Source organism: Coloeus monedula (genome assembly GCF_965178545.1).
Source record: "Coloeus monedula genome assembly, chromosome: 16".
In the NCBI taxonomy this organism is placed as follows: domain Eukaryota; kingdom Metazoa; phylum Chordata; class Aves; order Passeriformes; family Corvidae; genus Coloeus; species Coloeus monedula.
Genome location: NC_138796.1, coordinates 2328419 through 2356217, shown reverse-complemented (window position 1 = coordinate 2356217; position 27799 = coordinate 2328419). Strand labels below are relative to the sequence as shown.

The window sequence follows — 27799 nt, the reverse complement described above, 5'->3', positions numbered from 1 at the left end:
GTGAGAGTAATTCATTACCTTTGACAATTAAGTACATCTAGGAGAGCTGCACATGAAAAATGGAACATAAATAGTTACGGTGAGACACTGAGTTTTAATTCATTTTAGAAGCGTAAGAGGGAACAACTCTGTACATTACCATTCAGATATTTCCCAGCTATTACTTCCTCCTAAGGAAAAATTATGAATATATGTAATAAATTATTATTTTTAGATTATAATATAAAATGTTAGTAGAGAGATCAAATAAAAATACTCACCACAGCTTTGAGTAACAATGGAGGCAAATCTGTAAAGGATTATCCTGTTACTAGATGTTAATTTAATGTTTTATCATTCAATTGTATTACACAAAAATACATTTATTGTATGTAGTGAATATAAATACATATATAATTTATTTGCAAACATTTAATGCAGTTTTGATTACATTTATTTGCAGAAAAACAGTGGGGAGAAAAAAGGCTGTTAAATAATAATCAGTCTTGGTGAAATTCTTTGCTGGCATAGCTCCATGAAATCAAGAGAGCAGAGACCACTAAACAGCACCTAATTTATTACACACAGCTTTTTCCACCCCACAAAATACACCCCTTAGACAGGAGTTCTGGTCTTACCTTCAGAGTTCTGACCGTGAGTAATCTCAGCATGATTCATTGATATCAACAAGAAACACATCTTCAAAAGTCTGGACATTTTTTCTGGTGTTTTTTAGAATAAAAAGATACTTGAATTGGAAAGGAAAATAGAATAGAGTCAAAAGGCAATATTCACCCCAAACTTTCATAGCTATAAATCAAAGACAGCCTATGCTATGGAGTACAGATAGAGATCAGAACAATTCAGAACTGCTTGCTCCCAGGTTTTTAATTTAGATCTTTTTCTAGGATAGACATATACCTTATGCAAACACAAGTCCACCACAAGTGTGTGAGCAGCTAGAATTATCTCCCTTTAGCAAGTGGCTCATTTAATTTTCTTCCTTGTAGCACCATTTATTTACTAAATTACACTGCACCTAAATATGACTTCAATGCAGTTTTCTTAAAACAGGCAAGCAAATCCTTTTAAAATCAGATAAAAAAGAAGATAAATAGAGGGAGAAAGGAAATTATAAAGAAGCTTCAAACAAACCCTAAGCTTTTCCTAGCTGGTTAAGCTGCCTGCAGGATCACTGCAAACTTGGTCTGGGACCCTCCATTTGCAGATGTCTGAACTCAGGGGTGGGACAGCCTGGCCCTTGTCCCATGTCACTGTAGGGTGCTCCAGGCAGGGAGGGGAAAGGAGTGCTCCCGTTCCCTGCTGCCACATTTGGCAAAAAGGGAGAAAATGTCCTTATGCTCTTCTGAAGCAGAGGGAAAGTCACACATTTGGGAAACAGACCATGTCACTTCACCTGGACGGATCAAAGCCGTGGTCCTTGTACTCACAAGAAGTGTCCCATCAATGTTCCACCACCATCTCAGACAGCTTGTATAGAAAGAGATGTTTTAGTAGCTCTTGCTATCCCTGCTGCCCTGTGCTATGCAGCATGAAGACCACTGAAAGATATATTATCTGAAGGGCAGTAATGGGATACCCAGAGCCTTTCACTGGGTTGTCACTGACTGCCATCAGAAAAAAATTGACAGTCTCACAGTCATCCAAAACAAAACGAATGTGTTGCTTTTGGTCCTGTTCATAGACATAGCAGCAATGCAATGGGATGGAAAGGAAGCAAAGACTGGGCAGCTCTCACTCACACAGGAGTTTCTGCAGCCACGTCCCCTCCGCAGCTCTGACGGCCATCAGCTGCTTCAATCCACACTGCAGGGAAGATTTTCTGCCTCTGCACCCTCAGCCTGACCCTCTGTTCAGCCTGAGAGTCACCACCCCACAGGTAAAACAATTAATTAATCTGACGTATTAGATGATGCCTTGATCCACAGATTGCAGCTTCTTACACTGGGATTAGTCCCTGATGTAACAGATGACATAGAGGGTCCCGTTGGCCAACTTGGCTCTGACCACAGAGAGACTTTGTTAGGTTTTCTCTCCCTTTCCCTCATTTCAAAGGTCTATTTGCAAGACACTGAATTTCTGCATTTCTTTTTGTTGCTGAATTTGGATCTGTGCTCACTGTCTCTTTTTTTCCCCCCAAAGTTCTCTGCCACAGCTTGAGTTACAGATCTGACAATTTGATAAATACAACACCTTTTTTGGACTGTTTAATCCCATGTACCAAGGTACTCTTTTATGAAAACGTCTTCCAACAAGCCTCCAGCAATACTTCAGTCTACTGCAAATACTTAAGTCCAGTCTTGTAACATGAATGACTCAAACTGACAGATGATGAAAAATTTAAACATTAGACTAAGAAGCTATCACCTCTATCCTGTTCTTACACAGACTGAAACTCCTTTCAGCTACTCTTTTGGGAGCACCACAGTAAATGTCTCTCATTCAGATGTATCTGGTTTCCCAGACAATGAACTCACTTGTGTTTGTTTCAGCCGGTGCTCTAATAATTTTGCAGTAAGTTTTTGATAACTCTGCATAGGTTAAATCATGCTTCCAGTGTCAGTCCTGATGTTTATTCCAATTCATTCACTTTGATCAGGGAGTGCATTTTAATTAAAGCATGCTAACTTAATATATAAGGAGATTAAATGCTAAGGGAAGTGCTTTTTCACCCTGACTAACTCAAGCGGACAATCAGCAGGTGCACAAAAAGTCTGCTGTGCAATAGCCCTGCTTGGTAAGACAATCTGTGGGATGAAGCAGTTCATTTTTTCAGTGAAACAGGTCTGTTTGCAGTTCACAGCAGCTTTCAGACAGCCCCAAATCACACTGTGGGGATCTCCTGCAGATCCCATCCAGCACTTTCCCAGAGATCATTCCTTGAATATGCTGTCATCAGATCTCTGACAAGTCACCCTTGCAGGACTCCCCACTTACGAGGAGCTCCCAGATTGCCTTCTCCTTTCACTCCTCAAACAGCCACTATAACATGTACAGAAATCCTAGACATGTTATCACTCACTCCACATGCAGTCGCTCTCTTATCTGAAGCTTGATAACCAGAAAGCTGACCTCACAATCACAAGCCTTGCTGATAAGCCTGGGCACTGCCGGTGCCCACCTTCCCCCTTGCACCCGGGCTCTGAGAAAAAGCACCACACGCTGTGAGGGAAACCGCAATGGGTCCGGGCTGGAAAGGGAGAGAGGGGAGGAGAAGAGAAGGAGAGCCAGGACCCCAGAGCACTTTACCTGCCTCTGCCGTGTGCGCCTCCTGCCCTGCACTGCGGGAGCTGGGCGGCTCCAGCCAGGGACCCTGAGAGCAGCGCCAGGCCCAGCACCGCCCCGCAGCCTCAGGCGCCGGCCCAGCAGCGCCGGCCCTCAGAGCGGGCGGGCAGGACTCCCCTGCCGGGCTCGGCGGGCGAGGGACTCCCAGAGCAGGCAGAAGGGGACACTTCTGTCCCGAGATGAAGAGAGCTCAACAAGCTGTGCAGGGGAAACGTAGGGCTGGGCTGGTGCTGCCCTGCTACCTCATCTCCCCGGCCCTGGTTTCGTCAGGGCAGAGTATGAACTGACTGTTCCTGGGATCACCCTGCAAAAGGGGGCTGTGGTTTTGACGGATGAAGCTGTTCCAACTTTGCTTTGAAGGTTTCTGGTTAAAAATCATGCCCTTGCACAGCATTGTTTTCCTACAGTGCAACACACCCAGTCCACCCTGACAAAACAGAACAGTTTAGTCACTCTCTAGGGCAAAACACTGCAGTGCGCGAGAGCACTGAAGTGCAGCCCGGACACTGCCACCCACAGCAGGACAGGAACAGCGGAAGGACGAGGCAGGATTCCCAAACCCGGGAGTAATGAATTCGGACATTGGAATTGCAACACTTGTTCCCTTAGATGGCATCTTAGAGTATTTGGGGCAATTTAATGAACTACTGGACTCAAGAGTTTTTCTGTGTGGGCTGAGCAGCATTAACTGCACACAAATGCTCTCTCAGGGCCTGCAGGGAGGAAGAAGTCCCTTCCCTCCACAGGAACTCTGGCTTTAGAAATACAGATGTAGGTACAGTCCTACGGTTTATTCTGTTTATTCAACACGACTAAGGTTTTCGACCCTGCTGAATTTAGGCTTTGTAGAAAGCTTTTCTTCATTATTGCTCATGTTTTAATTCCTCATCTCAAGTGTAAGAATACTTGGTTAAACAGAGTGAATAAAGTAGAAAATCATAAGAAAGGAAAAAAACCCTCCTATTATTTACATTGCACATTCTGTTCCTAGACCTCTCAAAGCTATTACAAACTGAAATCCTAAGTGACAGGACTAAAAGATGAGAAACATGAAATGCAGTCTCTTGTGTGATTTTTAACCTGTGGGATTAAACCACTGAAGTACCTTTGAAGAAGTTTGTCTTAATACATATTTGCTACCTTAACCTAAATTCATGACACATTAAAAATCATTTTCCTACTACTAGATGAGTACAAAATGAAGGTAGCAGAAGATAAATTAATGGATTCACTCCAGAGCATACATAGCTCATTTTCCCAACAGACAAATCTGATTGCACTATGTGCCAAAATGCAACAGCACATCCTGAAATGAGAATAACACTGAGTCTAAATTACTGTTGAAAAGTAATTTGAAATTTCACCAGTCAAATCCCTTGCCCCATACTACAGAATACTTACTTTTCCACGAAGATGACCGAGAACAAAAAGCTAATAAACTGGCAGGAGAAATCATTAACCATCAGGCAAAGTGAGTTTGAGGTAAACCTAAAATGACATGTTAAGCATCCTACCTGGCACAGAATCACCAATAATTATAAAAACCACAAAACCCCCACAACAGACAACACTTTTAGACTTCAAAAGCAACAGAAGTCCGTCCTCACTTTACTTACCTGAGGTTTCTCTGCTCTCTCACACCTGCAGCTCAAGCACTGCATGATGTACACCTGCCAGGTCTGTACTACTTATGATGTCTCTTGTTGTTTTAAAGGAAGGTTATAATCCCAACTGCCAGAAATTATCCACTTAAAACAGTTTTTAAACAAGACATGTTAAAATAAATAGCATTTATGTACTGCTCCTGAAGTAAGGAAAATGTCTCAAGCTAGCTGAACTCTGAAGCCCCTACAGCCGGATTCTCTCAGGCAGTTTGACTCAGGAAATTTGCAAGAAACCACCTGCAACTTTTTAAAGCTGAAAACATTTGGCAACAATTTGCTTAGAGGATTTGTTATTAAAGCCATCAGTTTAAAGTGCAGTTTTAACAAATTCTACCGTAAACCCTTTATCTGGAAAATGGCATATGCAAAAGCAATGAGCATTTATGAGGCTTTGAGAGGAACATGAAGGAACCCCAACCAAAAGTGATACATTTTTTGTGCACTGTTATCCCTAAATAAATGCAAGGTTGTGCTGCTACTGAAAGCTTGATTCTCAACACAAAGAGCAGTTGCTGCAGACAAGCATGGCTATGGTTACAAAAATGAACACAGAAGTTAATGCAAAAGTCATCTCAAAAAAGTTTATTAGCATGATTAAAAACGTGAAGAGTGACAGTAAGAGAGAAAGTAATTTAGCATGGAAGATTATCCATTTCAACAGTTTTTATTCAACAAGGCTTGAACTGAATGGATAACTTTATTGCCAGATTTTGCTTGATTTCTTTCACAACAGTTCACACTGTATCGGTTTCACCATTATAAAGACTATTGCTTTTGTTTGGATATGATCCCTGTTGCACGTAAGTATAAAAAAATATCCCCCATTGCTGCTGGATTGCAGAATGCAATGTTGGTTTAAGAGCTGGTAAAAAAGAAATTCTCAGCTGAGGAGTCCATTTAAAAAACAACCTTTTTTCCCCCCCTAATCACACTACAAAGAAATACATTAGTATTTTGGCCTTTAAATTTCTTACACGGTATTTGTTTAGCATGGCAATCCCAAAATTCCCTCCCTTTAAGTAACCATAAATCAAAACCCTCTTTCAGAGGCTGCTTCTTGGGTTAGACTGTGGAGCTTTACTTCACACAGGCTTACACTGGCTTGAGGACGAAGACAGCATCATCCAGCACGTAGTAGTCATTGTACATGTCACCTTCACAGAGGTAGGGCAGTCTGGTGAAAGCCTCGATGGCAAAACCTGCTTTACTGAAGACTTCTGGCAGGCTGTTCACCTGTTCTTCCCAAGTGTGCCCTTTGATTTCCAAAACTTCTGAGGGTTTTTCCCACTTGCCACCTACTGAGAAAACAGAACAGCTTTGTTTCAATTATAAAGAAAACTTTATTGTGTGCTGCATTTTCTTACAGAAAGCATTAATTACACTGATTATGTTCCATTCCACGCTACACAGGAGGTTGCCAAACCCCTTGTAGACCAGCTGCAAGATCAGTTCTAGTTTGTCCCTGTTCAAAAGCAGCAGCTTCTTTAAGGTTATCTTTTGTTACATTTTTAACTAGAAGTCCCAGGAGTGGCTAAAAGGTAACTGCCATTAGTGAGGCTGGTGTCCAGCAGACAAGCACACAGGTAATTACAGTTATTAGAGTCACCAACTTGGAAATTATGATTTGCTGTGAAGCTTTCACCAGTGTATCACCACATTACAATGGATGGCTACTTTGTGCCTTCAGTGGCCATCTACTAGCTGATCTGCTAAAGGCTGCTTAGGGTCATATAAAACAAAGAGGCTGATCACTTGCAGCATGCTGGAAAATGCATTATTTGTTATATCCAATGAAATAATCTGAAGGATTATAGGTACAACTCTCAGAAGTTCAAAATTGAAAGTTTTTCACTCATTTTCCAAGTAATGTCATCCACAACAAACAAAAGCTTTCTGGCTTGATCTGTACCTTTAACCAGTTTGCTAAATGCAGTAGTAAACACCCTTCTAAACAGGAAGTTCTACATCTTGTGATTAAGACAGTTCTGCAAATCCAAACATTTCCTAAGTTCCTCTTCCTTCATGAAGATACATTTCCAGAGAGATACAAGAAATGGCATCTTTCAACAAATTAAACAACGTGCTAATGCTGGCATTTGACTGTATCCTGTATGGTGCTGGTAAGACTTTAAAAATATTTCTTATATTTTCTCATTTAACAGCAGTTAAACAAGTCTGAGAATTTTGTGGTTATGATTTGCAACACAGCTACAAAATAAAAGCAGTGAAAAGTTTTACTGAAAATCAAGTTAATTTCTGCTATCTTTATAGAACTTCCAAAGTACACAACTGCTAGCAAATGCTTTTTTCTTCCAAAAGTCTGAAATGCTGCTGTAACCTGTGATTTATGGGTCAGATCCCACTGCACCTCCCTGCCTGGAACACTCCAGAAGGAGCCAGGTTTCACTGCAACTGTGTTTGTTTGGGAGGAGGGTTTGGGAAGCTCAGCAGGCAGCACCTACATGACCTGAGGCCATGGAGTTCTGCTCTGCAAGGACACCAGAGCCTGTGGATAAGGTGGAAAAGAGAAGGGGATCAGCTGCAGAAGCACAAGCTACCGTCTTTCATCACACAGGGTGCAAGGACACCCACAACTTAAAATTTTCAGATTGCTGTAGCTGCTGTGGAATGGCTCTGATATGGACCTGACACAGAATCAGCTTCATTTTATTCCTGTAGAAGTCACAGACGCTGAATCTGATTGGATTTGGTGAGAAAAATGGTGAAGAGACAATGTTAATTGTTCACCACGGACAGGTTTACAAATTGTGTATCAGCAGTACACTAAGAGATTTCAGTTTATTTATCTTCTAATTTGTTATTTTCTGGCAAGCACAAAAGGATGCTGTTTAGATACTACCTTTATTCTCACTGCAATAATTTCAATGCCATACTTTAAATAACTACACAACTTATTTGAAAAAAAATATACTAAAACAGAATTTACACCGTGGATTTCAATAAGGACTTTAAAAAATCCCTTCCAGACTAGTCATATTAAACCACACATTATTTTAGTTCCTTAATTAAAACACTCTTCTCTGATTACCCTTCCTGTTTTCTCTGCACACATTTTTAAATGTCAGAACTAACAAGCACTATTATTCTTAGAAACCCAGAGTCAATATGTGTGATGAAGTGGAAGAATGTCTTGGAACTATTGTGAATTCTAATCAATGTTATGACGTTGCTAAATTATAGATGTCTCGATTTATGACATTTCCACTGCCTGCCTTCGGGTTGTCTGGCTTGACTCAGACCAGTGGAGGAGAGAGAAAGCCCTGCAGAACTGCTCCACTGAGCAGCTGCACTTAGGTCACACAACACCCACCCCCACTGCCCAGTACCCCCCCAAACGTGCAGGACTAAATCGCAGGCAGGAAACTGCACAAAGTATTCTTCTGGTCTTCTCCAGTGCCAAAGGAAACGTTCACATTGCTTCACATCTATCAGTCTTCTCTATTTTGTCAGAAAATAGAAAGCCAAGTGCACTACCCCGTAGATGAAAGTGTGAAATTAGCACATGTGCAAGCTGTAGGAATTATCTAAGAACAAAGTTCGCTGAAAACAGCCTTAACAATTTCAAGTTTGAAACGCGGCTGGTTTCTTCCTTTCCTCCCACCTTTTCCTGAATGAACCAAAAGCAGCTGTATTTTCTTTTTAGACTGTACCTTGCTTTTTAGCTGTCCCTCATGGTACCAATCATTCCTTCCCAACAGGTGTTGCAGGTCAGTGCCGAGTCACTGTAACACAGCCCAGGTTTCAGCAAGCTGACTCCTCCACGAACAATGTGTCCCTAACATGCACTTTCTCTGCCTCTGGATGCTCCTCCTCCCCACCTGAAGTTCTGTGGTTTCGCTTTTTAACTAATATACATCAGGATTTGTGTACTCCTGGATGCACAGATCATCAGAAGTACAAAGTACACTTATCAGGAAATAACATCTTACTTCAGATAAAAGATCTGACTGTAGATGACAATGCTGTTTATATCTGTGGAATAGCATTTTCAGACTCAGGTTCACCCCTCTCCAAACAAACAGGAGATGGAACAGTACTAACGGTAACAGGTCAGTTGTTCATTCCTTCTTAATGAAGCATCTTAGAAGAAATAAATTATCTTGTCTAAATACTCTATTTATACTTTAAAGAATGACATTTAAGATGGAAATACCAACAAACCCATTAGGAGTAGTAGGACTATATTAAGATGTTATTAGTAAAACCAGAGGGATTCCACAAATAAGCATCTCAACCTCGTTTGCTAATTAGCCTGTTCTATCATATGATGATGATGACCCTAGAATTCTACAAAAGAAAGAAGTTTTGTACTTGTGCTGTCTAAACATACTGTACATCCTCTTACATAAAGACTTTCATGGCTGTCAGAAAGGAAGTTTCAACAAAAAAATGGGAAGTAGAGAAACCAACATTTAGTAGAAGTATGTGCAAGAGAGTGCAGGCCTCAGACTGGGGGATTCACTGTGCCAGCCTGAGAAAAATGTTCTAAACCTTTGTATCACTTGCCTTCTAGTTAAGAAAATAATGAAACTTCAGTAACTACATTTCAGTTTTACATGCCTAAAATCGAAAAAGAAAAAAAACCCAGCTGGATTATTACTTTCTTTATATTCCTTCCTTCCTTTAACTTCATTTCTGAACAGAAGCCTATGAGCTTTATTCAGATACACCTTTACAAGAGCAGAAAACTGGATTCCATTCTCTCTCTACCCCTAAAGGAAGGGTTTGTAATCAAAACTAACAGGTCTCCATTGCCCTTGCAAACATATGAGCAAACAAAAGGAAAATGGTCTCACAAAGGAATTTAGACTGAAAATGAACCAGAAAAATATTGATGGTTTAAGGTTTTTTTTAATTCCTCAGAGAAAGGGAGCTGGAATGCAGAGTCTTAAAAAAATTACGTGACTCAGAACTGCCCTTTATTCTAACACTCATTTTTAATAAAGGATCAGGGAAGCAACACAGCAATGGAAAACTCATCTTCATGATCATCACCTCATCCTTACTGCTCCTGTACAGCTCTGCTGTGTTCACATCCTTTGTGGTCTACAAGGTAGGCTCAAAGTGTTTTTTCTGGTTTTGTTCATTTTGTAAATCGATGCAGTTTTAACATCTCCATAAGGGGAATAAAAACACATTTCTAGATTTCATAACTTTTATGGTTAAGTTTTAAAGAGGAGGTTGGTTCAAGTCCATGAGCTGCACAAACACATCTGTGAAATCCTGTGTGGCACACACCTGGACTCTCAACAGCAACCACATTTTCTTTTTTCAGTAAAGGGTCTAAAAGAAAAGGTATTCTGAAGTTAAAATTACCCTGAGAGCATAAATTTCCAGTAAAGGTAAAATAATTTAAATTTCACATCAAAGTATTTATGAGGTGCAGTAAAGTTACCGCAGACTGACTTCGCTTGTCTACTGAGTCTCTTCATACATGGACAGAACAGATAACGGTAAAATTAAAAAATATCAGAGACTTGGAAGAAGTTTTATGCTTACAGAAACAAACCCATTAAAATGCACATGGTTAAAAGCTATGTAATTACTGCTTTTTTTTTTTTTTTTTTTAATCTAGAACAAAATTTGTGCTTAGATAAAAACACCCAGAGCTACAACTGGAACTGTTACATAATAATGAGACTTTGACAGGAGAATCAGGACTTCAAAGTCCTTACTTCTATGATATGGTAAAATGGTTCTTTCCTGTAGTGACCACTGTCCAAGCATAAAGACAGGACTGGCTTTTTCATTTTTGTTTTTCTTTAGAAGTGAAGGTACAGAGTGAAGAGTACAGTGGGAAAAATTAAACGAGCCTTCTTCAGGGGAAAAACTGGATCTATGATGCCATTGGTTTCTTTTTGAGATTAAGTTGTGTTTCAAGCAGGTCCCACTGTGCTCAAAGCAAAAATACTTGCAGTATCTACTACTAGAAGCTAAAAAAAATTTACACATGTGAAAACCTCTCTGATTTTTCCTATGGTATCAGCTGATCTAGTGAAACACTTACCTACAAACTGACACTGCAAAAGGGCAACAATTTTAACTACTCTGCTAACTTCTCACCTTATATCTTATTTGCTTTGTCATTTATTTTCCCTCCCTCCAGTTAAAACCAAAGCTGCTAAAGAAAAGTGGGAAAGACCAAACAACAGAGAACTATGTATGTTACCATGTTATTTGCTTTGCCTGTGATTCAGATCTTCTTCTTCTTGTCTTTTTAAAGTATATTTGTCATCAAATTTGTGATTAATTGATGATTCCATTGAAGAGACATTCCAAGCTGTTAAGGCTTCACTTTATATTTAACTAATTTTAACAAACCAGTTAATTTATTTTTAACCCACTGGATACATGGTAAAGTTAATCTATGTAAAGGCCATCTCCAATACACTGTTTCCTTTAGGTTTTAAGTAAAGTTGGTTCAAACTTCTGACAGTAACAGGTTTTGCTATTAATTTTTTGTTTCTTTAAATGATCCATTCAAGTAAGCGCTAATGTGTTTAAAAAACCAACCTCGACCATTATGTATCCTTGTACAAAAATCAGAAGCCATGCATTTAAATATCCATTAAAGAAGGTGCATATGTTAAGCAATGCAATAGTAATGTAATTTAAAAGCCTTCTGCTTGCCAAACTGTGTGGTTTTAAATTGTTACTTAGTAACATTCCCAAAGACATATCCAGGTAAAAAATCTGAATTACAAAAGGTAGAAAAAGATGCTTCCTCCAACATAAAATGTTGCACTGAACAAAAATATTTTAAATAATTTGCAGAACATAAATAGTGGCCGAAAAATTTTTCAAGCAATTGCTCAAGAACTTCAAAAGCAGAGATATGCTCAACACAGCCAGCAGCCTGTGAGTATGCACCTACTAATACCTAAATTTATGGGGAAAAAGAGAAACCAAAAGGTTTTAGGAGTACAGCATGCCCATTTCCTTTAAAGTTCATAGAGGTGTAAAAAAAAGTATTCTGAATGACAGTCAGACATTATAAAACATTATAAATGGCCATATGCATACAATTACATATATATCTATTTATACATGTGTGTGCAGATACATATACACATACACACACCCACTCCCTTTAAAATTATGCATGTACATTTAAAAATAAAATTGCCAAAAGTTTGTATTTTGCCAAGAAGAAGTCTGGTTCTGGACTGTTTGCTAAATGCTTGGAGCTATTAACAGGTCATGTTTGAAAAATATTTCTTTTGCAGCTCCTCTTGCTCCCTTAACCCAGAATAGGAGACAGAAACATAACAGAACTATTATAAAAGCTCAGGAATATATTTAAAGGTATTTCCCCTCCTTTAGCACACAGAGCCTAAACTAAGTATTCAATATCAGTGGGTAAAGAAAGCCACACAACTTATTTCATCATTCCAAATTTATGCCATCAAGTCTTATATGACGATAATTTTACATGTGCCTTGTAAATTATTAAAAAAACCTGCAAAACCAAACCACACGACTTTAGAAGTCACAGGTATTTACAAGCAAAGAAAATGGCTTCAAAATTTGGCTTCAAAAATCTTGCTTGAGAAACAATGTTAATTCTTTCCTGTTCTGAGTACAGAGACCGTTCCAAGATGCAAGGAGGAACCAAATGAAACACAGACCAAAGTCAAGCACTTCTCCTATATACATTTTACTTCATTTATTTCCATACAGCTCCAATCATTTTCCTCTGTAATTACCCCTTTAAAGACTTCAAGTCCCTGCTGACATGACCTGGTCTTTGGTTTGAGCATCAGATATGAAAATATGGGCTATGTTTTACTGCCTCTGCGCTCCCTGGAGATTAGGAAAAGTCAATAGGGTAAAAAACATGTTCTGAAGTCTGTAGATACCACATGGACAAAAACAACTGGGTAAGAGGGGAGAAAGGATTTTACTGAAACACTAAAGGGATGGAGTTTGCCTCAAAAAAGGAATTTTGCCTTTATTTAAAAAAAATAAAAATCACCTCAATAACGAAACACTTCTCTCCCCAGGATGATTCGGAAGATGGCACCGTTTATCAGAACAGATGAGAATGTGCAGCACTTCAGATCTGTTCAACAGTTCTGGTGCAAGCAAAGGGGCTGGTGAGGAAGTTAAACTTCTTCACAGACTTCCTTTGCTTTAAAGGGAGAGGACAAAACCTTGCAGGGCAGTGTTCTTCAAGAGTATTTTCTAAACAGATCACCAGAACCAAGTGCATTGTACCTTACATCTGTGTTACCCATTCCATTTTCCAATTCCAAGAACCCTGGGAAAAGACTTCATCTTTGTAAGATAACTGCTGATGCTTCATAAAAGTTTCCTATTTTAGTTTAGATTGAATTCTGTGTCTTCTTTTTTTTCTCTTTACATAAACTTACATGTATTCCTTTTACATGAACTGGGCAATTGTGAAACACGTTTGATAATTTACAGCAACAGAAAATAAACTCGTTTCATGGGTGAAATTCTGGGTTTGGTCATATTAATGGGATAGCTATTGATGTAACATTTACACACCAACACTTAATGAGCCTTAGAACAGCTTAAACAGAGCAAAACCTGTCAGGCAAGCAAAAAAAACTGACAATATAAACACATGCACTATCCTGGCAAAGCTCCTTTGGGATGGGAGCTTCCTCCAAGCCTATTTAGGAAAGTAATGCTCATTGTGGAAAGCTTGTTCCTCCAATACTAAAATTCACCTGCTAGACTGGCAACCCCCATCTCCCAGTCCTACCATCCCAAGTCAGGAATACCTGGAGCACCACATTTTGCCTTTGCATGCCTGTTCAACATGGATACAAGCACAAAAAAGAACTACACTATCCAATCAAAGGAAGTATACTATTTTTTTTAAAGTACCTTTTTCAGCAGTTACTACCCAGCCAATCTGCAAAATCAGCACTTTTACAAGATACCTGTTGGTATCAAGCATTTTCCCTTCTAAAGAACAGCTGCATCTTTTATCGTAATTTAAATAAAGCAAGGCTTTGTTTAACAAATGAAGTGGCATTTCTCACTTCAGCAGGATGAGAACTGACAACTGAGACAAAGCAAGGGTCCATCTTACACACTACTGTGTTTCCAGCTCAATAATAGTATTTCAGGAGGATGGAAAAGACACCTTTGCCTTCTCATCCCTGTCAATCAATCACAAGGGTATTAATGTGTTCAACAAGGAAATTTCACACTCCCAGGCTCCCAGCGTTCACTACTTCTGAAGTATGGCATGACATTTTTATTTTAGAGAAAATTACACCAGTCTAGTCATGTATTATCCAATAATGACTTTTTCTGTCTGTATTAGGAAATACAAAGGATTCTCATATGACTCTATGAGATACCTATTAGAAACAAAGTTGTGGTAACATTTGTTCTTAGTGACTGGGTTTAATACCTGATGATTCATTCAGCTCTCTGACCTAATTTAGAAACCTGAAATAATTGCATTCCTGGTTGTCCTGCATGGTGAAATAAAACTGAAAAGCCCAGAGAGAATTTATGATTAAGCTCCTACGGACTCTAGGTGTCACTGTCATTCCACAAACAGTGAGCACAGATCTGTATTTTAATTCCTCCTCCACCTTGCTTTGTTCTCTTAGAGCAGGTTTTATATTATTCACATAGACTGTTTCCACCATTACCATCCCCTTATATTGCATGTAATAACCCAAATATCTCATTTTGATTAAAATAATTTCTCCACTTCTATCTATGGATCTGCCACTGGATCAAACACCTTACCTGCCCCAACTCTTTTCCATTTGTTCTCCCTCTAGAAAATTCAAAAGTTTCACTATGTGGGTCCAAGCTGGTTTTAATGAGCTGCTACAAGAAGTTACTTGAGCCATGAAATGTTCTCCTCTTTGAATGTTCCAAGTATGATTTTGTTACATATAAAACATATGTACATATCTATTTTTAAAATGCATCATCATGTAAAACAGCTGAATGAAATACTGAAATCCTAAAATGTTGTTTAGATCATGAAGATAGTCTGGCAGTTCACTGTCTGTTTCTTTAGCCCACAGTTAAATTGATCTTAAGTGGGAAGGCTGTAACTTTTGTGTGTGTTAACCTGCATTGTGAACAGTTTATATGAGTCCATATCCATAATAGTGGCAAACAGACAAACAGAGCATGTTTTTAAGTTTCAGAGAATATTAAGGGAACAAAAATGTCTTCAGCAAAGTGACTCATCTGCCAAGTCACCATCACGAATAAAATTATGACACTGGTTTACGAATCATCCTACAACAGCATTTCAGCTTTCAACAAGTAGGAATGAGTGTGTCCAACAATCACAGAACAGGTGTCCAGTCCCTTGGGATTTATAAATTTAACTCTCTCTTCTCCTCCCAGTGTAAAGTAGGAGATTAATGATGGAGGATATAAGCAGGTTCAAAATAGTTTGTTCCTTCATTTATCCTCCTCCTGTTGAGCCAGGGAGTTGTACATGGTCTGTCATGGGGTTACCCAACAAAATGCAGAAAAGTAGATGTGGGGTGCAATAGTGATTGCCAAACACAATGGCACAGAGTTTTGAAGGCACACAAAAAAAGAAGCGCTTCTCATTTTTGGTTTTAATATGCCAGTGAAAGACTACAAAGACACTGCTATTATTTGGAATTTTGAAGGATTTCTACAAGGGGAAGCCATATTGTTCCACATTACAGGAACAATAAGTTGCAACTAAATATGCTTGAAATACTTTACAGATGCCTAAGTCAAACCCCAAATCTAATTTAAGACACACTACTTTTCAGAACAGTTACAAAATTACAAGCTCAAATACTGTATTTTAAGTAATTCTTCATCTGTTGGCATTACTTCTTGTACTTAAAACTTCTTTTCTCCCTTCTCCCACCAAAACACCACTGGCATGTAAAAAGAGAAAATCAGATTCAGTTTGATGCATTTGTGATTGCCAGAACATGATTAGTTCTGTATTTTCTGGGCATCCATGCCTTTCCACAGACAAGTCTTAGCACTCAAGGAGAACCAGAGGCCAAACAATGACTGATGATCATCAGCCTCCTGGAACTCAAACCACCTTCAGGGTGCTTCAACCTGAATCCACAATCACAGGCATGTAAAAAAGTTCCTAGTCTCTTTAGAAGTTTAGTCAGCGGGACAGATTAATCTGAAAATCTCTCATACATTTCTTTAAAATCCAAGTAGGGTAAATAATTGAGTTTTAGCACTGAATTTTACTTTTTTATTCCTGTTACTAGTACAAGGTAAATGAATACAATACTAGTAGTGGTTGATATTTGTATTCGTAGGGGTCTGTATTTTACTTTGAGACCTCATGTTGGAAAGTCAAAGTTATCTTCCTATGAATTTTTAGGTAGGATTCATCTGGAACACTTCAAACAGCTTGACCTGAACTACCTATCCAGCACTAGACAGTTCTGATGGTTTTGCTCAATTGGTCACTAGAGACAGCTGGAGTCACCTCTAGGTAAAAGGCCCTAATCAGGGACCAGTTTTCCCAAGCTGTTCCAACACAGCTGAAATGTGGTAACTTGCAGAACAGGATCTGTGACTTCAATATTTGAACTTTTTGTTGGTGCCAACAATGTATTCTGTGGAGTTAACAAAACAGCTTACATCATGTAGCCTATTTACCTATGATTTCATAGTTCTGGACATGCCCTGTTATTTGCAAAAAAATCCAATACAAACATGTCATTTATTAAACATTTAATTTGGGATACTAGATCCTACAAGTGTTTTCTTTAACTGCCTAAACAGCTGTTAATCTGTGCACTTACCATTTTCCACATAGGGGTGGAATGGCAGAACCAGTGCTAGGATGACTCTGCCTCTGGTTGGCTCCAGTACACTTCTAATATCTTTTAATACAGTCAGTGGTTGATCACAGCGATCCAGCAAATTCAAACAGCTGATAACATCATACTGAAATCCTGTGTTTTGCCATTCATTTATACCAAGCACCCTGTGAAAGGAAAAACAAAGAGATACAGTCTGCTGAAGACAAAAACTCCCTGTGGATGTGTTGACAGTGCAGGTAAGGTCAACCACTTAGAGAAGAGCCAGACACAATCCCTTCTGGTCTTTTGGAAAAGAAAACTAAATCAGTGAACAGCATGGCTACATGTCCAGCCCTATGAACCTTGATACTGCCTGATAAACATCAGGTAATAAAGGAGACAAAACCCAACACTGCTAACATCAACCAACTGCTAACACAACATCAGATGTGTTTGTTTTTCTGCTTTTGTACAGGTTAGCCTTTTCCATATCAATCAAACAATAAAGGAATTGACTGACAATACTGAACATTAATTAAATTACAAACAGATTGCTGTAATGTCTGATATAAAGGATGTAGGAATTATTCAGTACAATACCTGTATTTCTTCTTCTGAAGCTGCCATATCATAGTTTCAGACAATTCAGTGGCATAGATTTCTTCAAAATGAGGACTCATGACTTTAGTGACTTCTCCATCCCCAGCCCCTAAATCGAGAAGTCTGTGGGATTTCCATTCAGGATTTATTTTAAGCAGTCTTTGAAATTGTTCTGGGGAAAACACAAACATTGAGCCCCTTCCCAGCAGCCTGAAATGTAAAACCAAGAAATGACCAATTTTGTACAAACTTAACCGGACAGGCAGTAAAGAAATTTAGAATGTGCTTTGGCAGGAACCAGTCACACATAAGATTAAACAAGGTCACCACTCAGATAAATTCTAAATCCAGTTCAACTTGCCTTGCACTTCTCAGAGCTCAAACACAGAGCCACATGCAGTTACAGTGGTTAAGACTCCAGAAGGAATTTGATTAGGTAAGGAAGAGCTTGTGGAGTGCAGCTCAAGAAAATGATTGCATTAAAACAAAAAAAGGAAGGGGAAGAGAAAGAGAAGCAAAGATAAAGACTGAACTTTATTTGTCACATCTGCAGGTCTGAATCTCTGCCACCTACTTTAAAAAAAAAACAAGATAAAATAACAGAGGAAATAAAATGGCTGCAGAAATATGCACAATGAATGAGGAATAGGATGTGGAAAGAGGAGACAGGGAACAGATTTAAAGAAAGGATGGGGGTAACACTGCTGGAGGGGCAAAAGAGATTTTTTTAATTCTATGTTACAATGGCTTTTGCTGCTATCTGCAGATCCTGCATTCAACATGAAAAGCTGTGGAACAGAAAATAGACAACTCATTAAGGAATTGGGCAGAGGTGACAGTTGGATTCCTTGTGGATCAAGTCAATGACATACCCGCCCATAACTGTTTGAAGACTACACAGTGACACACTTCAGCTGTCATAGCAGAATTCAATGATGAAACAGTTAGAAGAACAGGCAGAGGAAAAATAACTGGTCAGTAATAGACTGCAGGTAGATAAATACTATTCTTTAAACTCCTGTCGGATAGCAGGTTAAACTTAAAGACAATGAACAGGAAAAAAAAAAAACAGAAAAAAGATAAACAGAGATAAAAAGACTCAAAGAATAAAAATGTGAAAAGGAGGTAGCCTAGGAAAGACTGACTGTACTAAAACCCAAAGAAACAAAAAGGACAGAGTATACAAAGTCATAGAGAAGAAACTAAGCAGGATATCAAATGTATAAAAATAAACAGACTACATCCAATTTAAGTAGAGGCCCCTTGCAGCACACATGTGTCAGTCCACACTGTATAATTGGCTCATAGCTATTATTCCTAACAGCATTATGAGGTGTTATTCAAAGCCCTGAAGAGCCTTTGAAAAAAAAAATAGAAGAGAAAGGAAGAAGAGACCAAAGGAACCTTTATATAGAGCTACACATAACTAAGAACACCACAGGGAAGCTCATAAAGTCATCTGGGTAGAAAATAAGGAAAAAGACTATTTTTCTAGCCCCAGTAGACAGCTCCTATCTTGTGTCAGACTGTGCAGAAGTATGTAGCAGGTGCAGAGGTGGGGATACTGGAGAAATTGGCTGAATGTAATAAAATGCATTCTTTAGGAGGTCAAAACTGATAATCTGTTAAACGTGTCTGAATGAGGTGAGGTGAGCAAAAATAGGCACTGACTTCTTTGAAAAAAATACTAAAGCACCTATGAACAGCCAAACTCCCCTGCAGCTGATGCAATAAGAATAGAAGAATGCTGTTTGATCAACTTATGTTTTCCTGCTCTGCTGATGCAGACATGCTACATCAGAAGTTTCCTGTTCCACTGCAGCTTACACACAAATTGAGGTGGAATTGTTTTAGAGAATAAGAGGAAGGACAGAATTCCACATTAGTGTTACAACATTTGGCCAGCTTTGCACTGTTTGCCATGATTTGCAGTTGGCAGGTACACACTCTGCAGTAGGAAGAGTTTTAGGTGCAATACAGAACTGACTGGATACAGCCAACAACCTGCACAATCACAACAGTAACTGATATAAATGTGGCAGTAGGGAAAGGGCAAGGTGTGGGTGGAGAAAGCTGAGGGAAGAGACACAAAGAAAACACTCTCTTAGTTAGAAGAAAATTACACAAGTTATAAAATACAATCAGAATCCTCTGTCTTTTATTAATAGCAATTACCTCCTTTGTCCCCCCATACTGGAAATAGTGATCACCAGTTAAGAGGGCTGGGCATGATGAGCACAGGAGGGCATTTCACATCTGACAGACCAGCAAAGGGAAATTACACATTTTGAAAAGCTGGCAGATTAAGGGGTAGGGCTGAACACTTGAAAACTCTAAATCCAAACTGTATTTAGCTTACCCAAGATCGACTTTTCACTTACCCATTGATAGATGTTCTGGACATAAAAAGGCTAAAAATAGAGGACACAAAAGAGTGATAGAGCTGGATAAACAGCCAGCCTGACTTCTCGATGCTGTTGTTTAAGAAGATCTGTGTTCCTTGGTCAAGGTAACTCTGGACAAAAATGGGCTGAAGGGATTCAGACAACTGTTCTGTGTTGCAGACATACCACTAGAGAAAGAGACAAAGGATCATTAAAAAAGTTCAGCAATGTAAACCCAAAAACAGTAAAAATAATACACAGAAAGCTATTATCAATTTCCATAAATACTAAAGTTTAGTTTTTCCTACAGTCTTTCCAACAAACTTCAGGTTAAAATTAACTTAGAATTGTAACAAAGTGAGGACTAATTACTTGCTAAGAAATAATGCTTTAAACTTTTGTCTTAATCATTACCTTGTTCTTTGAAGATATCTACAAGGTAAATTCCCTAGAAAGCCAATGTAGGTTCTCTGTGCAAAAGTTATATTTAAAAAATTCAGATTTCTTTTTAATGAAGAGCATCACTATTATTTTTCACTCTCCTACACTGACATGGAGTTATTCCCAGTCCTTCTCATAAAATGCCATTGTGTCTGTTTTCTACCATCAAGAATTATTCTCCACAGCCAACACCCTTTTATCTCACCCTCAAATCTAGCAATAATGTGCCTTAATCTGACTGCATGTGTTCATTGTGCAGATAGGGAGCTTTAAGTATCCTAAAGTGAGATGTAGAGTTTTAACAGAACCTGGTAAAAAACGCATGTGGAAGGACAGAAACTGTCAGCTGGGGTAACTCCCTGAAGATTTAACACACAGGTGCTCAGACCCTGATCCCATCACATTCATTTGCCTTGCTGGGAGAGGAACATTCACTCAGTGCAGGTTTACACAGCCTTCAGCACAATGGAACTTCCAGTCACTACTGTAATGGGACAGGATTTTCATCCCAGTGTGTGCAGCATCCCAGCAAGCAGAGGGGAGCACACAGTGCACCCAAGGCCCTTATGCCAGATCAAACACTGGCCCAAAGCAGCGAGGGAAGACCCTTCAGCTGAGCAACAAACGTGCCTGCTTAGGATTGAAAACTACCTGGAAATGGGTGCATTTCTGGCAGAATCAGGCTCGTGACTGTACTTTCAAACACACTTGTAAACAGAACAAGTGAGTGATCCTTTCCTCTGAAAAACAGATTCTGAGTCTGCCCCAGGGATCCCCGAGACTGCTGATTCACTGGTTTAGGTCTCTTCTCACTGCAGCTCAGTGCTTGTTAAGTAAAACAGCACAGGCCAGTGAGTCCCAAAAGGAATCCTTAGTGGCTCCTGAAAAACCACTAAAGCAGCAGCTTGTGTACTTTGTCCATTCATTCAGAAGCCAATTCCAAGAGCCTGGCAGAAGCAAATGATCCCAAGGAGCTGAGGAGCAGGCTGGGATGTGTCAGGTTCACTCATGAGGCTGCTGCCTCACTCCACTGAACAGGTCTGGAGTGGCTCAGATGATTTGCCTTTTGCAGTGTGTTGCCAGTTTCAATCCAGAAGAAAACATTTTCAAAGCCTTGGGAAACACAGGCTTTGTTCCATAAGCAGCATGACTACACACATGCTGTACCTGAGCTCACACACCTTGGGGTTCTGCACTGAACTCTTACCTGCAGTTCCACTGAAAAACAACAGTCCTGCAATTCTTGTCTTTAAGACTTCTGATTATTGACATAACCATTGGCAGAAGGGTGATGGTGACAACTAACAGAAGCTTGTTTCCAAAATTAAGGTGTTGTTCACAGATCTCCACTTTCTTCTCATTATGGTTTAGTGGGCATGGTGGTTATTTGGTCAAAGGTTGGACTTGATGATCTTGGAGCTCTTTTTCAACCTCAATGACTAAATGATTCTATGATCCTTCATGGTTAATCTTGCCAATAAGGTTATTGACAACTACCTATATAACACCAGTGAATAACAGAAATGCTAACAAATTATAAGACCAAAACCCCCCCCACCAAAAACCCCCAAAGCCAATCTAAATTTCAAATGAAAAAAATGGTGAAAACCAGCTTAATTCCAGAACTACTTCCTCAGAACAGAAACTGCTTTTGTTTTCCTCCATGTACAACATATGAAATGCCACTAGTTTCATGACAGAAAGTGTGTCAATCTTTTATCTTTTCAGATTGTTGTGCTAAGACCTTTGTTATAATAAAAATTATAAACATTGCAACTCTTGCCTAATAATAAAAGGATTAAACACTTCTTTAAGTGTTCGGTCAATAAAACTGCAGAGAGTCAAAGTACCAGGGGTCTCAACATGCAATCCTTGCTTACCCCACAAACTCAGTAACCATAAATCTTACTAAATGTACTAAATAATCAATACCTACATTTAAAATCTAGATCTAATATAATAGAGATGGAGATTATCCACTGCAGACCATCTACCTGTGAATGACACAGGCACCTCCACAACACATTTTCCTGACTTGTTTTTCTACTACTGCTTTTAACAACACAAAAGACTTTCAGATTTTCTTTGTTCGCCAGAAGGAAGTTCTTCCTGTAAACCTAAATTCTGCTTCTCTTTGTACCTATGTCTTGAATGATCCAAACAGCAGACCACAAGCATTAAATTCCGGGGATACATCCACACAGCAAGATTCTGGATGTCAGTGCCCACCCAGAGCACTAAGAACGCTGCAGTAATGGATCAGCAGGAAGAATTATGGTCTTCCTTTGTACAGCAGTCCTCAAGTGTTTATACTACGTTTTCTTCGTTAGCTCGGCTCTGCATATTTAACCTAGATTAAGCTGCCAGCTTCCTTCTGCACTAAGAGTTTCTATTAGCCCTTCTAACTCCTGTCAGATTTTCAGTAGCATTTTGCCAAAACACAGTGCGGATCTGAACACGTTCCAAATGAAATCTATCACATAACCATTGCGTTGCAAGGGCATAGCCCCTAACTTCTCCACCAGGTACCGACCCATGTGGCCACACTGCCCAAACATAGCACTAACCTTTTATCGCAGTCGGATCCCATTGCAACAACTCATTCCTAGTTTGCCACCTACTACTGCTCCAAGGCCTCTGTGGGATTCTCAGTTTCCCACTTTTTTTGTTTTCCTCTAGATGCACCGGTACTAATTACAAACATCTCTGTGATTACAAACCCCCTCCCGTCACCGCCACCTGCAAACTTCACTGGAGCGCTCTCACAGGGCTCACCGGACAAACCGGGGGTGGCATTGAAACAACCGGGGTGCACATCCTCAGCCCGGGGCGCGCGTCCAGAACCCGGGGCGCACCTCTGCCGGGAGCAGCTCCGGCCCCGACCCGCTCCGGCTGCCGGGACAGGCGCTGCTGCCCCCGCCGGTACCGCCGGGCTCGCCCCGGCCCCCGCAGCGAGCCCGCAGCGCCGGTACCGCTCCGCGGCGCGTTCCGCAGGCAGGGCACACGGCAACTTTCTCACCGCAGGACCGAGCGGTTCCCTCTCTTTGTCTGCGCTGCCCGGCCCGGTGCCCCCTCAGCCCTCACCGCGGTCCCCGCTCCTGCCGCCGTTCCCCCCGGCGCACCCCCGCCCCTGCCCGGCGGAGCTCCCCGGGGGCGGGGGGTCCCCGTGCCGCCCCCGCCGCCCAGCCCGGCACGATGAGGGGAGGGGAGGGGAAGGAGGGGAAGGAAGGGAGGGGAGGGCAGGGCGGCCGCCGCCGGGGCTGTACCTGGTGGTTCTCCCTGGCGTCCGGGGCTGGCTGGCGGTGGCTGCCCATCATATTCACGTAGAGAGACCTGGATAAAGGGCTCCGCAGGTACCGGGCAGGGCCAGCCCACATCGTCCTCCTCAGCACCCACAGGAGCAGGGTGTAGCAGCCCAGCCAGCACAGCCACAGTCTCATGGGGAAGGGGCGCGATCAGCCCCGCGCGCCGCCGCCGCCCCCCCGCTCCATGGCAGCGGCGGCTCCGCTCGGGGCCCGCGCACACGCTCCGGGCGGAACGCGCCGCCGCGGCAGCGGAGCCCGCCCGGACGCCTTCGCTGCGACACGCCGGGGCCTGGCGCGCACCGGCTCCCTTCCTCTCCCTCGCCAATGGCCGGGCGGGGCCGCGCCGCGTTCGAACCGGAGCGGGGCTGGGCGGGGCGGGCCCGCGGCGGCTCGGCCGGGCCCCTCGGCCGGGCCCCTCCTTCCTCCCCGCCCCGGGCACCGCCGGCAGCGGCGGGCAAGCGGCGGCCGCCTCGGCGGAGCTGGCGCACGTGCTCGGCGCCGCCCTGTCACCCGCGCGCGCGTGCGCAGAGAGCCCCGGGGGGCGCGGGGCTGAGGGGGCCGGGGCTGAGGGCCGGGACAATTGTTTTTAAACAGCCGCCAGCGAGCGGTGTCTTTCTCTTTATCTGATTTGATGGCTGGGGTCCAGCCCCTTCATTTCCTGGTAAGGATAGCACTGAGGTCAGACCCCTCTGGGATCCCGGCTTCTACCTGGAACTTCCTCTGGTCAAGCACTGATCATACCCAGCCTTGCTTATCCTGGGAAATCAGCAAAACCAGAGCAACAACAGAATAGTGCCAGAGGATTGTTGTGTTCAGTTCATTTTCACTGATGTTTAGCCTCCTTGAGGAAAGTTTTTGACTTGAGAGCTTTAGACAGTTTTCCACTGAAGACTGGGGTTTTTTCTCTCCACTAGCTAGATGGGCTAGAATGCCTTTTTGGTATATTTTTATTTGGCTTGGGATTAAGACTCTCCTTTCCATGTGTGCTATTATTTGTAAAGACAGAGTAGTTTTATTTTTTTCCCTCCAGGAATAAAAGAACTTCGTAATCAAAATCCAAAAGGACAAAAGCTGCTTTTTAAACAGACATCTGCTGACAATGTTATAAACCAATAAATAAAATTGCTTCAGGTTAGTTACATGTTCACAGGGAAACATATCTTGGTTTTATCACATAAAAAATACAGATAATTGCTTGCATGCCAAATAAATTAAGAAATTTGCTAGCTTTTGTCTTTGCATCGTTAGCATACAACCTGGGTGTGTTTTAGTGAGATTTTTCAAAATTCCTACCCCGTGTTACATTTGTCATTAATATTCTGATGCAGTAGTTGTATACTCAGCATATTTTTCTCTTGACAAGCTATAAAGAACTCGCTATTCATGCATATTTAGGTAATAATTTTGATGTATAGTCATTTGCACATAAGCTGGTGGAGTTGTAACCAACTGCTGGACAATCTGAGCAAACCAATTCTGGGGTAACTGTATTGCTTTGTCATTCAAAGCAGTTCGTGTGCTGGGAGAAGATTTCCAGAAATAATGGCATCACTTCTCTTCTACTTTCTGCTGCACTATCTGGATGGTGGTTTTTCTTTGTCTTGATGGAAAATTTCTATAATCAATTGAATCCCTGGAGTCTTAAAGGTCCCAAACACACCCAAGGGTGTGTTTAACACAGCCCTTGCTGCTTTGTGGTGATCCCAAGGAGCCTGGCCTCTGGAGCAGGCTCGGTGGCAGGGCTGCCTGCACAGCCTCGTGTAGTCTGAGATGTGAATCCTCAATTTTCCCAATAAAACGCAGTGATAAAACAACTTTCCCTTCTATTATTTAAACATTAGCTGGAAAGGGATTACCAGAAAGAGATCTTTAGGGTAAACAGGTATCTAAAATCCTCTCCCCCAAAGGTTGTGGGTCTGTCTAGAGCCTTCAAACAACTCCCCCCAGTCTCAGCTGTATGTTCCTTTACAAAACCAGCTGGAATTCTTTTGCCTTTGTGTGTACTACTGAGCTTTTTCCCCAAGCTCGCTTAATTCTGCAAAGAAGTGCCTCGAAGTACTTGTGGAGATGTGGCTTATCTTAAGTGTTCCTTCCCCTTCCTGCTTGTCTTTCCTGACAGCACCCATTAGGCTGTAGAACTGTATTCAAATGTAAACATCCCTACTAGCCATGTCAACACAGTACCTCGTGAATTACTGAGCAGTTCCAAAAGCAGGGCAGCAGGAGACTGGGAAGGTCATTTTGTACAAGACCAGAATAGAGGTGGGCCTGTAAGCTCCACAAAACATCACGTTTACCCACTTAAAATTAAATATGCTTTGTTGTCATTTCTTCAGTATTTTCACTCTATCACTGACCATATATTTTATTACTACTATATTAGACTAACATTCTTTAGTGTGTATTAGGCAACATCCTTTTAAGCCTAGCAGACACTTCTACTTACTGATTTTCAATAAATAAAATTCATTCAGTGTATTAAGTTCCATATTCTCAGATTTATAGAGAAACTCTTAAGAATGGATTCAAGCATCACATTTCTCCTCCTCTGAACCTACCACAGCATTTCATATTTTATACTATACACACACAGCCTCTTTATCAGTTATGAGACTATTTCAGACACTCTTAAATTATCAAGATTAGACTGAGGCATTTTTCCAGCAGTGGGAGTTCAAGCTCAGATACTGTTGGCTAATAAGGAGAGAAAGCAGGGAAACCAGCTGTTGCAAGACACTGAACTTTTGCCTTTGATCATCCTTTACTTGATTCACAGCCAAAACCAATCGTGTAGGTTTAGCAGAAGATAACAAAGTTTAGTGGGTGACAGAGAAATGAAGAATAAGCAACATCAGTCACAGCACAGTGCCAACCTTCTACTCCCGTAGGAACACCACCACCCAAATTTAAAGCATTTTTCCAGTCCCTTTGGGATTGACTATTGATGCTCTGAAAGACATTTCTCCTGCCCTTATAGCAAGGGAAATAGGACAGACAAATGGGAAGATAATGCATAATAAATTAGGAAAATTATTAGTATTTTACACCTTAAATAAATTGTATTGTCTTTCTCAGGTTTTTTTTCTAAACTGGTTTATTCTATAGTTAATGTCTCCTATCTTCAGGGTGTCTTGCTTAGCAATCTTTGATTATGTACTTTTCCTATCTGAATTCTAGAGATGCAGCAGTCTGTAGAGCCTATTCAAACTGTGCATTGAGTCATATCACTCCTCACTCCTTTCTTATTTCAGCAAATTTATGGTAACTTTACCAGACATTTTCCAGAAAAAATAGTTCTGATGATTCCAAAGAATTCTTGATGTAATTTTGACTCTTAAAACCACTTATTAGATTTCCTGTTGTATAGCATGATACTCTTCCAGTTGTACACTATATTCTAATAACTTAATATTAGAAATAACTAAAACAGTCACCTAACAAAGCCTATTTGCAGTACAGTAACATTATATTATTGTAGATGTTAAAATATATATTCTATGAGGATAGAATGAACATTAGGGAAATTTAGGAAATACAGAAACAGTAAAGAAAAAAGAGACTATTTTACTTGACTACCATTTTAAAGGAACCTTCAGGGAGAAGACTGTTTCATATAATGAATCAAAGATTATATTAACTTAAATTCCTTTTTGCTCCTGCCTTTCAGACAAAATAAATACATATAATGCGGGAAATCTTTTCAAATTCAAAACCTAAACACAGGCCATATCTACTCTGGTATTTGTATTTACCTATCCACAGAGTATTTACACAAGTGATGCTGTATGTGTACATAATGCTGTTAGCATGCACAATGCAAATGGGCAACACTATCTCTGACAAGACAGATAAAAACCAGATAACACAACTTCAAACTTCACCACAGTTCTGGCTTCTTGCATTTTAACATAAATCTTCATATTCCTATCAAAGGATTCATTTGGATTTCTAAATATTTAATGATGCTCTCCCACTTTTTCACACATCGCCTTGAAAGCACTTCACACTTCAAAAAAGGTAAGGAAATATGTTATTTCTACTCTGCAAATGTAAAAAACCAGGCACAAATTAATGTTTTTTTCAACTCTGGTATTTCAAATCTCAAACATCTTCGTTACATTATGCTAGTGTCCACCAAAATGCAGAGCCATTTCTCACACTCCTTTCTTTTCCAAGTTCCCTGTCACAGTAAATGCAGAGCCTTGAAAATAAGCTGGCCCAGCCCTTTAGAACTGGAATCTGCACAATGCTCTTGTACTTTCAAGTGGCAGTCCCTAAGAAAGGTGCTACTAAAACTGTGTTTGCCCAGGCAAAACAAAATACAAAAA

The 27799-nt window shown here is 40.6% G+C and overlaps 3 protein-coding genes across 3 annotated transcripts in view; 1 reads left to right on the top strand and 2 right to left on the bottom strand.

Moving 5' to 3' along the window:
* OTOA (otoancorin) overlaps window positions 1-696 on the bottom strand; it is a gene marked incomplete at both ends in the record, with an annotated part of 33077 nt that extends 32381 nt beyond the window's left edge. Inside the window, 4 exons of the mRNA XM_082292089.1 lie at window positions 19-46; window positions 140-170; window positions 261-289; window positions 618-696. Coding sequence (XP_082148215.1) covers window positions 19-46; window positions 140-170; window positions 261-289; window positions 618-696 — 167 coding nt within the window. The remainder of the gene's footprint in view (window positions 1-18; window positions 47-139; window positions 171-260; window positions 290-617) is intronic.
* Window positions 697-5550: 4854 nt separating this feature from the next.
* On the bottom strand, window positions 5551-23733 carry METTL9 (methyltransferase 9, His-X-His N1(pi)-histidine). Its single transcript, XM_082292410.1, has 5 exons — window positions 23433-23733; window positions 19723-19913; window positions 17342-17551; window positions 16742-16926; window positions 5551-6247 (listed from the first exon to the last, which is right to left on the bottom strand). Exons 1-5 carry the CDS (start codon window positions 23604-23606, stop codon window positions 6042-6044), a joined length of 966 nt encoding a protein of 321 aa, XP_082148536.1. The 5' UTR covers window positions 23607-23733; the 3' UTR covers window positions 5551-6041.
* On the top strand, window positions 6988-13012 carry IGSF6 (immunoglobulin superfamily member 6; the record flags this gene model as incomplete). Its single annotated transcript, XM_082292247.1, has 6 exons — window positions 6988-7069; window positions 8669-9019; window positions 9917-10023; window positions 11077-11130; window positions 11745-11828; window positions 12974-13012. The coding sequence occupies exons 1-6, from the start codon at window positions 7003-7005 to the stop codon at window positions 13010-13012; spliced, it is 702 nt and encodes a 233-aa protein (XP_082148373.1). The 5' UTR covers window positions 6988-7002.
* Window positions 23734-27799: the final 4066 nt, after the last annotated feature.

Bases quoted from the DNA above. Each gene is read 5' to 3' on its own strand.
- METTL9 (XM_082292410.1), bottom strand. From the start codon at position 23,606: ATGAGACTGTGGCTGTGCTGGCTGGGCTGCTACACCCTGCTCCTGTGG. The intron at 17,552-19,722 runs GTAAGTGAAAAG...TTTACATTTCAG, and splicing joins TCCAGAACATCTATCAATGG to GCTGCTGGGAAGGGGCTCAA. The intron at 6,248-16,741 runs GTAAGTGCACAG...CTGTTTTCTCAG, and splicing joins CCACCCCTATGTGGAAAATG to TAGGTGGCAAGTGGGAAAAA.